This window comes from Ostrea edulis, chromosome 6 (assembly GCF_947568905.1).
Source record: "Ostrea edulis chromosome 6, xbOstEdul1.1, whole genome shotgun sequence".
Classification (NCBI taxonomy): domain Eukaryota; kingdom Metazoa; phylum Mollusca; class Bivalvia; order Ostreida; family Ostreidae; genus Ostrea; species Ostrea edulis.
The window spans coordinates 44,317,399-44,332,018 of record NC_079169.1 but is presented as its reverse complement, the minus strand read 5'-3'; the positions used below and the strand labels follow the sequence as shown (position 1 = coordinate 44,332,018).

Below are 14,620 nucleotides of genomic sequence, written 5' to 3'. Positions count from 1 at the left end.
TCTTTTTGGGGTACCAAGCTTAATGGATAAACTTGCAAGCTGGGGAATGGTGGCAAGTTAGAGGGGCCAGCATCGCGTCTTAAGGTAACTTTGTGAATTTTATTGTTAGCTAAGTAATTGTTGAAATTAAGGCTAGGGAGATTATACTGAAGTTTAAAACCATGTATAAAAAAAACCTTCCCAAATAAATTTGCCGTCCCTGTATCCTTCCAAATGCTTGTATAAATCATTAAATTCAATTGGTGTTGCTCCCAAAGAATATATGGAACCGTTGCTTACAGAGGATGTAATGCTTGGATGGTTGTGTCCGCACTTACTGCATGCATGCTTGTACCTGCACCCGGGAAAGAAAAGCAACTTACTCCTCTCGTAGTGATTACAGTACAAGACTGCGGCACGGTTTACCTGGTTGCATCGTCGGAAACCCACGGTTGATTACGCTTCGTTCCTCTCTCCATCACCCGTGGGTCCATTCATACCTATTCGCTCGTTCTCATGAATAATTCATGAGGCAATTTGATTGGGCGCTTTACGTATACCCTGAGCGAATTCGTCCAATCAAAAAGACGCTTTCAGTCCAATTTCGGTATACAATTCAAAATGGCGATTGCTGAACGGTTCGGAATAAGCAAATTAAAGGATTTCCAAGAAGACACCATAAACAAGTTGTTAGAAGGAAGAGATGTATATTTGTCAATGAAGACAGGGGGCGGGAAAAGCTTATGTTATCAAGCTTTCCCATTGTTGTGGACTGAAAAACATCGAAATCCCTGCAATGTTTTAGTGATAACCCCTCTGATTTCAATAATGAAAGAGCAGTGCGAGTCTTTGATGTCACTTGGATTTACTGCGACCTACATCGGAAGAAACTCAGAAGAAGATGATCAAATAACAGATGAGAAGTTTCAGTTTTTATTTACCTCTCCGGAAGCGATTTTATCCGTTACGAAATGGCGTGAAATGGTGACCAGGAGCCAGCACTTCAAATTGATTGTTGTAGACGAGGCCCATACTGTTTTACGATGGTATGTTTTCAGAGAGAGAGAGAGAGAGAGAGAACAAGCATCCTCTAAGCATGTGCACTTATAATAATAACCTGTACTCAATATCAAAGGAGTCCAATTCAATATTAGCATTTATATGTAATTGTTTTAAAAATGTACTGTTGTTTCATGAGCTTTAGTGTATCATAATTTAACCAGATCCAGCACAATGACTGTCTTTATTTAGCTATAGCTTTATTAAGCTATGGGTGTCCAAGTACTGTACTTAACACACTCGTTTCTCACCGGTTGGACCAGAGTTTGATCCCTGTGGTCAAACAGTACACAGTGGGATCAGTTCTCCACGGTCAAAGATGCTTAAAACAGCTTTATAAAGTTATAAGGCTAAATAAAGCTGTATAGCTTAATAAACAGCTGATAGAGATTGTGCTGGACCTGTTAACCATGAGCAAGTTTTGCAAAATGAAGAGTTTTCTATTTTTATTTCAGGGGAGAAAGTGGTTGCAGAGGTGATGAACCTTTCAGAGTGTGGTATGGTAAAATTGGAGAAATACGATCCCTGATTCAATGCCCTATTTTACTGATAACTGCAACTGCTAACAAGGCAGCTAGATCTGACCTGAAGAGAAAGTTTGCCATGAATGATTGCTTTGAATTGATTGACAATCCTGATAGAGACAATATTAAACTCTTTGTGAAAAAGGTCAAAAGTACAATACCAATAGCAGATTTATTCTTGTTTTTAGTAAGATTATTGAAGGAAAAAAAAGAGCTATGTGAACGTTATATTATTTTTTGTCCTTCTATCAAGTTATGTGGAGATGTATTTAGTGCATTTAAGATGGAAAAAACTCAGAACATTGATATGTATCATTCAAAAACAATTGAAACTGTAAAAGAAAATATTAAACAGGATATGCAGGATGAAAATGGTAAAATAAGAGTATTGATTGCAACAAGTGCTGCAGGAATGGGGGTTAATTTTAAAGGTGTAAACAATGTAATTCACTTTGGTCCACCAAAGGATATGGATTCTTTTGTACAGCAGTTAGGTAGAGCAGGACGAGATGGTTCACAAACAGCAATGGCCTTATTACTTTATAATTCAAGACAATGCAAAAATTTAGATGATGATATGAAAAAGTACATTGATAACTCGGATAAGTGCAGGAGACAAGTTATGTTGTCTGCGTACAACTATGATCCAGCAGAAAACAGAGTGAAGCATTTATGTTGCGATATATGTAATGCTAGTTGCTCATGCGGAAAAGACAATTGTAATGATTATGAACATTCATTCATGGATTATGAGGAACTACAAGAAACATCTTCTGATTACTCTGAGAGTGAAAGTGATACTGATTCTTTCTAATTGCTTGTATTTAACCATTTAATATTGTCTGAAAGACTACTAGTAATGTTCAGTATTTGTCAAGTTATTGACGTGTAAAAAAAGAGCATTAAATTTTTGGCTGTTATTTTTATACTGTAGTTCAGAGTTGGACGAAATTTCAATATTGACCTTTGATATCTGCCAAATATTTGTGATATGAAGAATTTTCTATCTCAGGTTATTTGTATAATCAAAATATTATATATGGAAAATATGTCCATTTTATTTAAACCCTTCTGAAAAATTGTGGTATATTTCTGTCCCCTCTCATTTTTTCTACAGATTATGCAGACATGAAAGATAATTGTGTGAACATGCAAGAAAATTCTGTTCATATAAATAAGTCAAATGTTACGATAAGTATGTCACAAGAATCAACATAATAATCTTGCTTGTTGACATAAGTATATTTCAAATTACATATTAATTTTTCATGTTAATTAAGTTGCATACCATGATGTACATGAGGTAATAAATTGCCATTAGTGGTCATTGTTCGTTGTTTTCATATCAAGGGAAAAAACCAATTACCTTATTTTACCACTTTTTAATCATAGCAAAAATATCTTAAGTGCAGTAGTAGATGAAGTTAGATCCCATTCATTTGTGTGGCATGTCATGTATGTGATGAATAACAATACATGATGAGTAATATAAAGTGGTGTGTGTACTTTTATACAAACTGGTCATAAAAATAAAAATAATAAACCTTCATTTGAGTAAATACCAATTTATTAACATCAGATATATGTAATCTTAGTTGTAAACTCCCAATCTACTCCATTTATACTCTGATATTTTGAACACTTAACATGTTCAAGTATCATTACATTATTTCATATACTGATTGGCAACTTCTCTCTGATGAAAAATCCACTCATGCAAATCTTTACAGTCAATACCACTGATTGGATCTTTAAAATTGTGGAAACTTGACCATGTTAAGTCTTTAACGAAGTCTTTAGATCTTAAGCAGTTTATAACGGCCACAATGTCCTTCATCTTGTCAACCACTGGTCGACTGCTTTTGGATCTTGCTGTTTTTGTGAACGACATAAGACTCTCTTTTACAGCATCAATGACTTGAGTAGTCATACAGATTTGTTTTGCTGACTTATATGACTTGTTAGAACCCTGAGTGTTCAACTGGCTCTTTATATTGCCCACTTGTAACTCAACACAGTTATCATTGGGAATACACTGTCCAGTTCCACCTTTTAAATTTACTGTCATATTCCATTTGTATTCGAAACTCAGCTCAGGACTTAGAAGATAAATGTAGCAAAGAGTTCTGAAAAGCCAGATTTTATACTTTGAGTGCTTCAGTCCTGATGCGAATAACCACTCAAAATACACATTTCGTACGATTCTATCACCATCACCCATTCGATACGAGTCGCAGGTGTCTCTGTGTAGCAAAGACATGAATAGAAAAGTCTGTATGGGATTGTAACACACAGAGTTTCCCTTCGGAATATGAAATTTCCAATGATGTTTCTTTTCTAGATGTTTTTTAAGCCAGCCTCTTTTATGATATTGTTTTCCACATACTGCACATAAAAAGAAATCAGCAGACTTCATAGCATCAAGGTTATTTACATCACCGTCCAGAGCCCCCATGTCGTCAACGATATCCTGAAAGGAAACTTTGCTTACTTTCAGCTCATTCAAAACTCTTTCTGCTGCATTCAGAAGCCACTCATTTTTCTGATTATCAGACATCAACGAAAACAAGGGTATCGGATTAGGTGTACAACTCAAATCCTCCATTTGCATGAGATCTAGAAATGCTGCAACAATGTACGAGTCTGTGATGTCTGTTATGAAGTCATGATGTGCTCTGAATAATTAAATAAAGTAATAATAGCAAACTTTCAAGTTTTAACAAGTGGCCCACAGGCCATAACAGTCACCTGGATATAGCTTTTTGTAGTTTTCAAGAAGTTAAAAATGTATATAATTGTTAACATGCAACGGATAAAGACGAATGGCAATAGGTCTCCTGGGTGACTTAAAAATAGGCACTACTAAAATTCATCCATTTTGTATGATTCTGATAATACATATTACAGGTTCGATGCAATGTATATATTTTGGAATGTAACAACCCAATTTTAACACTTATAAAAGGAATTGTCATATCAAGAAATTAATGAAGTACATGTGTGACATGTATGACTAGCAATACCTGTAGCTTGAATTGACTTCTTCAGGGCCAGAAACATTTCGTCTATTAATCAGATTCCGCAACTGGTATAAAGACCCTTTATCTGCACTGCTTTTCTCTTTGTAGAAGAGCTGATAAATTCCCTGCACAAAGAAAAGTGAACAAGGTTATTCAAAGAAGAATAGCAACAACCAAAATATCTGTAGCTTAAAAATTCAGATTGTTTAACCAATGGTTCTATTTGTTACTTTATAAAATTTTACAAAGGCAAAAAGAGCTCAAAAATTATTAACTACTATATATTACATTTATAGCCCTTTTCAAAAGCCTGAATGGCAGGTTTGTTTTTAAAAAATGCAGCATTATTATGAAATATGTATCATGAAAATTCCAAACAATGCAAGAAGTAATTATATCAATCTAATTACTCTATATTTTAACAAGATTTCTATAATTGAAACAAAAAATATGAATGTAAAATGAAACAAACACAAAATTAACATTTCAAAACAAGAGGCCCATGAGCCACATCGCTCTGAGTCATCTTAACAATAATTCATATTTAAAAACTTTTCATATTTATTAGCATGTAAAACTTTGATCCCCTACTGTGGCATCATCCTAACCCGTGGGCCATAATTTTAAAAAACTTAAATCTGCAATATATCAGGAAGCTTCCATGTAAATTCCAACTTTTCTGGTTTTTCTGATTGTTGGAAAGAAGATTTTTGATTGAACCATATTTGCATTTTTGTGATTATCTCCCCCTTGAAAGGGGTATGGCACTTCAATTGAACTGATATTTTGAATTCCCTTCACCCAAAGATGATTTGTACCAATTTTAATTTAAATTGGCCTGGTGGTTCTGAAGAAGTTTAAAATGTGAAAGTTTACAGACAGACGGACAACAGGTGATCAGAAAAGCTTACTTGAGCTAAAAAACTATAATAAGGTAACAATTTGGCTAGGGTTTGTGGTAACATTATCGGGAAACTCATGACTGTTTTAGATGCTGCAGTTCCATGTTCAAATTAGTTATAATGTACTGGTCAATGATTGAAAAGATCAATGGGAAGGGGGGGGGGGGGATCTGGAAATAACAGGATTTGAATCTTAAATATTCCTATTCATATAGGGGAGAAAAGTACAGAAAAATATAGCATTACTTACATGTACCTTTAGAATTAATCTCCAGAAAGAAACTATATTTTGGGGATTGGATAAAAACTCTGAAGGTGGCTAATAGTTGTGTTAGAGGAACATGTTTGAACATGGAACTACAGCATCTAAAACAGTCATGAGTTAGAGATATCTATTATTAGTATTCATTAGTCAAAAATTTAAGGAATGGTAATATGGGCCTTAATAAACAACAACTGTAATTTTCAACAAAACTCCAAACTGCTTTCAACTGATGTTAAATTATACCAGAAGGAAGTTCATCTCTCTATGTAGACCCTCTGGTCTGTGAATTACTCCTAATAAAGACTCATACTCAGAAGGGCTGTTCTGCATTGCTTCTTGAGCACTAAATGCCCTTTCGTTTGTCAGGACATCCCCACCAAAAACTACCTTTTCCAAAACATTTTTTTCAGGATTTTCCCTAACATGTGGAACAGCAAGTTGATGAACTCTTTGGAGAATTTCTATCATTCCTTGTGAGCTATTCTCACTGGCATCTACTAAATCACAGTTCAGAAAAACAGATTTCTTTCTCATTTGGTCCATATACATGTGCTCTATATACTTGGGAAAATTTGTAATATGTAACTGCAGAAAAGGAACATAATGCATAAGAACATTAGCCACATGAAATTTGAAATTGGACATTAAAGAATTCAACTGTTCACTTGATGGGATCCAGTTCACAGCATTCAATGTTGGGAAATCCACAGGCGGATCAAAGGGGACCTTGGATTCATCAAAAGTGATTTGTTTCTCTTTGACCAAAACTAGAAACCAGTGTAAACTTTTCTTTTGATTTTGCAAGCTCATTTTAGAAGGGGTGATTGTAATATCTAGATTGTCACCTAGTATTTCAATTGGTCTCAGCTTTTTGTTACATGTAACTTCCTCTGCATCCATTTGTTCTTCTGCAGCAGTTTCATTCCCCATCTCATGCCTGCTTTCAATCTCCTCAACATAAGATGTCATCATTGAATGGAGTCGATTTTCTTGCTGCTTCACAAGCTCTTTTGTTTTCTTGTGTAGACTTGTAGGGGAAATTGTTATTCCCAAGTCATGAATGATATTCATTCCCTGAAATTCAGATGTATTTTTTTTTTTTAAACTTACAAACAAGAGGCCCATGGGCCTTAACTGTCACCTGAGTATCACAGCCCATACAGAGCCTCAAATTTCTATATAAGCATCAATATGGAGTCTTTTGTGCACATATTCATGATATTTCAAAATACACACAATTCATATTTAATTACAGAATAAGGAAAATGGAAGTTTAGAGGATATAAATCATATCAACATTTCCTAATTGTATTTTTAAACATTTTCATTTTTCATTATATGTGGCCATATTGGCCCCACCCTAGGACCTGAACCCCATACACAGGAGCCTAAAATTTCACAATTTAGGTAGAGAGCTTTATGCACATCATAATCATGCATTTAGTTTATCTCAATTATACATAGGAGTAGAGAAGAAGAGTTTCTAAGATTTAATATATTTTCACTATTTGGCCTAGGGCCTGACCCATCATCATATTTTCAATTTTGGTAAAGGGCTACCTGCTCATTCTGAATATCCATTTAGTTACAATTTAGTATCAATAGCATTAAAAATGTCATTAAAATGTTTTACACAAAAATTCTATATGCCAAATCTTGCCCCACCCTGAAGTCAGAACCCTTATACCAGTGATCATGAAAGTTACAATTTTGTTAGAGGCTCTACATTACTATGCATTTAATTTTTCCCATACATGTGTAGTTGTAAAGAAGATTTTTGAAAATTGGTAAAATTTTGGGCAGTTTTTGTCACGCCCTAGGGGAAATTTAAAATTTATGTCCCCTTGTCCCAATGATGCTTCATACCAAATTTGAAAAGAATTGGAATGGTAGTTATCAAGGAAGAAGTTAAAGATGTTTAATTGTTAACTCACGACGGAAGACGCAAGACGACGGATGCAAAACAATTGCAAAATGTGACCTACATGCAAGTCTACTCAGGCGACCTAAAAATTTACTTGTACATTGGTAACTACAGTTTATCTGATTCGAACACTTAATTCAATTTCATGCAAATTTAATTACCAGATACATTACACAACCCAAATTCAAACTGGCTAAATGTAGCACTGGATCCTCGAAAGTACTACCTCCTGCAGGCCTTTTTGATTGTAGGTCATACTTGTGATACAGCAATTAAATAACATACACATGGAGATTTATAAATATAGATGTCATTTACAACACTTTTTAAATTTTATAATACCTCTCTGTTCAAGCCACATTTCTGGAGAATTAAGCCTAGTATGTATTGCAACTGGTTAATGGTCTGTGATCTTCCATACAAAAGTACAGCAAGGGATGTAAGCATCTGTGGTAGGTTTTTCTTCTTTTGCAAGCCAACAACACTGCTAAATACTGAATACAGATATGGTGCCTTTAGTTGGAGCTGCTGACTTGTACATTTCCAGTCAAATTTTATAAGTTTTTCATTGTTGGATGCATGTCCTTTGAATATTTCACTATCCTTTTTTGAAATATGTTTTATTTCATTTAGTATCACATTTTTAACAATGTCAAACATTTCCTTCTTGTAATTTTCATTCAAACTTAAATTCTTCAGCACTGCTCGAGGTGAGGCATTATTCAGCAATGACTTTAAAGCTGCCTGCTCGTGTTCTTCTTTGATAATCTTTAATCTTTCAACACCACTGTACTTCACTACTATCTGTATAAAGATGTAAATGTTCATTTATAAGAAAATCCATTCAAAGTAAAATAAGTTCAGGGGCGCCAGTCGTCGCCCCAATAATTTTGCCCCCCCCCCCCCAATAAAAAGATAATAAAAATAAATATATAAAAACAAAATTAAAAACTTTGTAATGGTGATATTGACTCATTGGAGTGGTGAGTATAAGGGCGACCTGTGGTCAATGGAGCGACAAGTGTGAAAGCTATTGTTTACACAGATGCAAAAGGGAATGTACATGTATGTCTGTATACCTGTACAGGTGGGTGTAAACAATAAAAGGGACTTCAATGCTGTAAGAACAGGTTTGCTACAAATTGTTCATTGTCTGATTAATTGGTAGATCGATGTTTGGAAGCTTTAATGATTCTGGGTTGTAAGTCATTAATAAAGTGCACCGCCACGGCACATGATACGCCCGTCACATATTGTTAACATGAACATATCACCATGAAGAGATAGGTATGCATGGAACCAAATGTCAACCTTCCTTTAAGAATCTTACCCACTTTATGGCCTCATGTGACATTGCTTCAAATATTGATAATGTAAGCTTAATGATTTTTAAAAGGATATAAAAACATTTTCCCAAATGTTTTCAATGAAATGATTAAAGTGCAAGATAGCCCTTTATCCAAGCAAACAACTTACAATAAATGGGAGTACTCAAAAAGGTTGATTTATTCAACATATCAAAAAATACATATATCAGTATCTGCCTTTGTCAAATCTTCAAGTATAAAAGTAAAAAATGCATGGTGATGTCAATATAAATAAATATAGATTAAAAACGGTTATTTCAAACACTGGGGCATCTCCTATGGTGTAGTTATTAATTAGAAAAAAATAATACATCATATATTTCTCAACTGGTTGTGTTAGACTTGAGAAATGCACATCTGCAGCTTTGCTCATTGTATTTTAAGGAATGAAGAACAATGCACAGCGTAATAAAACATCAAACATTAGTCATTATGTTTATTCTTAGACTGTAAAACTGTCATCTTAGTGAGACATGACAATCTGCACCTTGTTGTTGAGGTATAAAATAAAAATATATTTTACAATATCATATTAATTCTTAAGCTTTATACCAAATTAACTTTCAAAGTAATGGCTACCAATTAGAACTGTTCTAAAATTTGACAGATCAATTAGAAGGCCAGATTCCTCTGCCCAATTCCCGATTGCAAGAGATATAGATAGCACCTCCTTGATCAGATTGCTGTAACAGAAATCTTCTAAACTCATTAATTAATCTGTAATTTGACAGAATGCAATTTTTCTGTTAGCAAAATGCCTCCTGAATTGCTTGATAATTACACCCATGGGACAAGGGAAATTTCTCTTGTTACTGACACAAAAGAAATAATTTGTTTGTTATATACTGCTGTATAGTACAGTGTATATAATGAAGAATGTGTAGTTTCTTGAATTAACATTTTTTAATATGGTTATTGCAATACTATTTCATCTGTTCAGATTTACACAAATGCCCAATCTGCAGCTTTGTTCATTGTATATCTTTTTTCTGAACAATAACAAAACATCAAAATACTAATCATTAAAATAGGCCTTTATACATATTGCAACCATTTGTTGTCTTAGTGAGAAATGATACTCTGCATATAGGTTGCTGAGAAAAAAAATTAAAAATTATATAGTACAATGTCAAATTAATTTTGAAAATAAAGACTAACCACAACAAACAAATTCACTTTCACAAATAATTTCTGGTATATCTGCAATTAAGAGGCTAAGATCTCTCTGCCCAATTCCCTAGAGATAAAGATAACACCTGCTTGATCATGTTGATCAGAGATGCTCTACACAAAACTCATTAATTAGTCTTGTCAAAATGCCCTTTGCATGCTACTCCCATGGGACAAGCGGAATTTCTCATGTTATTGTTAGAAACAAAGGAAACATTACATAGGCTAAAAAAAAGCTGTACAGTATATCATAAAAAAAATATGTGTTTTCTTGATGTAACATTTTTGAATGAGGTTTTCTATAAAACTCTTATATGAGTAGGGATTGTACCAATTATAACATACTTTTTTCAAAAAATCACTTCAACTAAATGTCACAGTGACCTTAAAGTACAGTGCGACACACCTTCTACCTAAGATGCATAAGTTGACCAAGTTTCATGATTCTAGATCAAATAGTTTTCAAGTTATGAGCCGGACAGGGTTTTACCATATTTGGCCATATCTTCTTAATTAAAAGTCACAGCGACCTGGTTTTAATGTGCGACACACCTTCTACCCAAGATGTATCAACTGACAAAGTTTGATTATTCTAGGCCTTATAGTATTTAAGTTATGAGCCGGACACGAAAAAGCTAACAGACGGACGGACAGACAGACAGACGGACGGACATGAAGGCCATAACATAATACGGCCCGTCTTAAGACGGGCGTATAAAAATTATCAAAAAATATTAGAATTAAGAAGCATACATATAAATTAAAGGAAAATACTGAAAATTAGTTAAATTCAACGTCTAAAACAACTTGTTGAGATTTTTTCTACCTTTGTCACACATATTCCTGCATTTCAATTTTAAAACAATAGAAGGATTAACAAGTATTGATAAACTTGTTTATCTTAATTTTTTAAGTGTTGCGTTCTTTCAATTCAACCCTTCTTGGTTTAAACGTTCCATACCTATGGTTACATTATGACGAAATATCAAAATATTACATTTTATCTACTCTAGGATATTTTAAACAGACATGACAGAAACAAATCTTATGTATTACATGTATTGAAATCATTGCACGGTTCAAATACATTACGCTAAACATGATATTTGTGAAAGTATTTTTTAAATCTTCATTTTCACCCCTCTTATTTTCAGACAAAAGATCATGGAACATTAAAGAAATACCCCCCCCCCCCCCAAATGATATTTTAAAAAAATAATTACCTTCACGTCAAATTCCTCAGACTGGTCTTTCGTTTGAGTACACTCATCAATCTTTTTATCATCGTGGCACTTTACAGGTTCAACTCTTCTTTTGCTTGAAGAACTAGGACTTAAAAACAAACCCTTTTTTACTTTTGATTTTGGAGTTGGGGTGAGTTTTAATGAACTTAACACTCGTTTTGTCCCTTTAGGCGTTGACAGTTTGTCTTTAAGACTTCGAACACCTGTCATATCTTTCAACGTGGATAACAGCTTATCTCGTTCGTCTTTTATGCTAATTAATTTAGTTTTCAGATCGTTGTTGAGCTTTTGAACGCGGTTGAGCTTGTTGGCACAGGAATTACATGCAAATCCTTTTATGCTTGGAACGCACATAAGTTTGTACACATCCTTGTACTGTTCCTGACTCGTGGCTGACGATAGAGACCTGTATGATCGGTCAGTGATGGTCTTTTGGCAAAGCACGCAATATTTTACAGGCGCGGCCATATTTGCTGTGGTAGCAGTTAAGTAATGCTACCTTTAAAAACAGAAGAGTTCCGTTATTATAACGATTACTTTGATTGGACAATATTTTTAGATATTATTCATGAGAACGAGCGAATAGGTATGAATGGACCCACGGGTGATGGAGAGAGGAACGAAGCGTAATCAACCGTGGGTTTCCGACGATGACCTGGTTGAAATGACCACTTTGGTTCTGATGAGTTTGGGTGTGGTTTTCTGACCTATTAGAAATATACATCCACAATTCTTGGTTAATATTGCCCCACGGCAGTTGTGGCTGACTAGCCATTCTGGGGCAAAATTGCTCATCATATCCAAATAGTGGCTAGTCTGAGGTACGTAAGTAATTCTTGAGCCCGTGTTGGAAATTTTTCTAACATGATGCTTATAAAAATTATGAAAGCGGAAGTCCACTTGTCAGTAGTGAGATAGGAACTAGTCTTTGACTTGACAATGCACAAACGCCTCTCCTTGACGCCTTGTAAATTGTAATCCTGTAATTCACACATTGTTTTCATGAGAAGGGAAAGGCCTGTGAATCTTCCCTCCCAAAATTGTTAATTATGGAAGCCCAAGGAATCATGACAACTAATTTGTTGGTAAGGTTGGGAGGAAAATGACTCACCCAGCTCAAGCATGGTGCTACAGTCCCTGAAATGTTGTACTTTAAAAGGTTTTCGCTCACTCTCTGTTTACAATTTTGCGATCTTGAGATCTTGAACAGTTCACAAAGCGATCACTGTTCATTGTCATTCGGAACACCAAATTGAATTATGCATTTATATAGCACTTTATTTGATTAAGACAATTACCCTAAATCGCTTTACATGTAAAACAATAAAAACAAAACAAAAGAGCCTATCCAATGTATATCCGAGGACAATGAGAACAAGTTTATTTTTAGCGATTTAGAAAAAATCAATGCACTCAATGAGTATTTTCCTCTATTTCAAATATCGATGATACACGTGTAAAATTACTTGATAAGTACATGTTGTGTAACGATACTCTTGGTGATATTATTATCAATGAACAAGATATTTTAGATGTTCTCCGTAATATTCCAGTAAATAAAGCAATAGGTCCTGATTGTGTTAGCCATAAAATGCTGAAACATAGAGCAAAAGCTGTATCTAAACCACTATGTATATTATTCAACAGATCTCTTTCTGATAAATGTTTTCCAAATCCTTGGAAACTGGCTCATGTATTACCTTTGTTTAAAAAGGATGATCGATCTATAGCATCCAATTATAGACCAGTCTCACTTTTAAGCTGTGTCAGCAAATTATGGAAAGGGTTATCTTTAAGCATGTTTATAATTATTTTCATAAAAATCATTTATTCTTTAAGTACCAAGCGGGTTTTTTTACCTGGTCATTCTACTGTATACCAATTGATAGAAACGTATCATAGCATTGTTAAAAGTATTGATGAGGGAAAATTATGTTGTATGGCTTTTTGTGACCTATCTAAAGCCTTTGACAGAGTCTGGCATAAAGGACTTCTTTTCAAACTTCAAATATATGGTTTACATGGTAATATACTTGAATGGTTTACAAGTTATTTAAGTAATAGAGAACAAATGGTGGTGTATATAAATCTTTTTTCTTCAACAAGAAGTATACATGCTGGTGTTCCCCAAGGCTCAGTCTTGGGATCTCTGTTTTTTTTATTTATGTTAATGATGTTTCAGACAGTATGCTGTCAATGTGTAGATTATTTGCAGATGACAATTCTATTCAATGTTCGTCGTATAATGTTGCTGTAATTGAACGACAGGTTAATCGTGACCTAAAAATCTTAGACAAGTGGTCTAAAAAATGGCTTATTCAATTTAACTCTAACAAAACAAAAGCAATGTTTTTTACTATGAAAAAATCCGTAGACCCCCCGAAACTAGTGTTTCAACAATGTCAGCTTGAATATGTTACTGTTCACAACACCTTGGTTTTACCTTTTCTAATGATATAAGCTGGTCTGTATATATTGAAAACATTGTTAATAAAGCGTATAAAAAACTTGGTTTGCTAAAAAAGTTAAAATTTACTGTAGGAAGAAACACCTTATCAACAATGTATACAACTTTTATTAGACCTGTATTAGAATATGCCTCTGTAGTCTGGGATGGATGTGCGGTTTTTTGATTCTCACCAGTTAGAAAAAGTTCAGTTATTGGCTGCCAGGATAGTAACTGGTCTTCCAATTTTCGCCTCAATAGATTCACTTTATTTTGAAACAGGGTGGGAACCAATTTCTGATAGAAGTCAAATAGCTAAATTAACAAATATGTTTAAAATCCATAACAATTTAGTTCCCCAATATCTGAAAGAAATTTGCCCAAATATTCGCAGAAATTTATCATCATATGGTACCCGTAATTCTAGCGACTACACACTTTCTAGATGCAGACTTGAATTATATAAAAAGTCATTTATTCCCGACACAGTTAGGAAATGGAACTTGCTGAGTACAGAAATAAAGGAGATAACTTCAATTGATAAATTTTAAAAACACATTAAAATAACACCCTCAAAACCACCTTTATACTATTCATTTGGCCTGCGATATGTTAATATTATTCATACCAAATTAAGACATTCTTGCATTTTAAATAATGATCTTTATCGTAAAAACATCATTGCCTCTCCAAATTGTATATGTGGTCATATTGAAGATG

General features: G+C 34.1%; 3 protein-coding genes across 4 annotated transcripts; 1 reads left to right on the top strand and 2 right to left on the bottom strand.

The window, feature by feature from the left end:
- Nucleotides 1-411: 411 nt before the first annotated feature.
- LOC125683344 (probable ATP-dependent DNA helicase RecS) lies at nt 412-2,889 on the top strand. The gene is made up of 2 exons (XM_056139674.1): nt 412-1,025; nt 1,494-2,889. The coding sequence occupies exons 1-2, from the start codon at nt 601-603 to the stop codon at nt 2,374-2,376; spliced, it is 1,308 nt and encodes a 435-aa protein (XP_055995649.1). The 5' UTR covers nt 412-600; the 3' UTR covers nt 2,377-2,889.
- A 228-nt stretch (nt 2,890-3,117) lies between these two features.
- On the bottom strand, nt 3,118-4,234 carry LOC125683347 (uncharacterized). Its single transcript, XM_048924410.2, has one exon. The coding sequence runs from the start codon at nt 4,171-4,173 to the stop codon at nt 3,229-3,231; it is 945 nt and encodes a 314-aa protein (XP_048780367.2). The 5' UTR covers nt 4,174-4,234; the 3' UTR covers nt 3,118-3,228.
- LOC125683341 (uncharacterized) lies at nt 3,118-12,097 on the bottom strand. 2 transcript variants are annotated; one of them, XM_056139673.1, is made up of 5 exons: nt 11,434-12,097; nt 8,016-8,477; nt 6,595-6,823; nt 4,586-4,707; nt 3,118-4,237 (listed from the first exon to the last, which is right to left on the bottom strand). In XM_056139673.1, exons 1-4 carry the CDS (start codon nt 11,920-11,922, stop codon nt 4,664-4,666), a joined length of 1,224 nt encoding a protein of 407 aa, XP_055995648.1. In that variant the 5' UTR covers nt 11,923-12,097; the 3' UTR covers nt 3,118-4,237; nt 4,586-4,663. The 2 variants fall into 2 exon arrangements, with proteins under 2 accessions (XP_055995648.1, XP_055995647.1); XM_056139672.1 differs by lacking the exons at nt 3,118-4,237; nt 4,586-4,707 and having other exon boundaries at nt 5,356-6,823.
- Nucleotides 12,098-14,620: the final 2,523 nt, after the last annotated feature.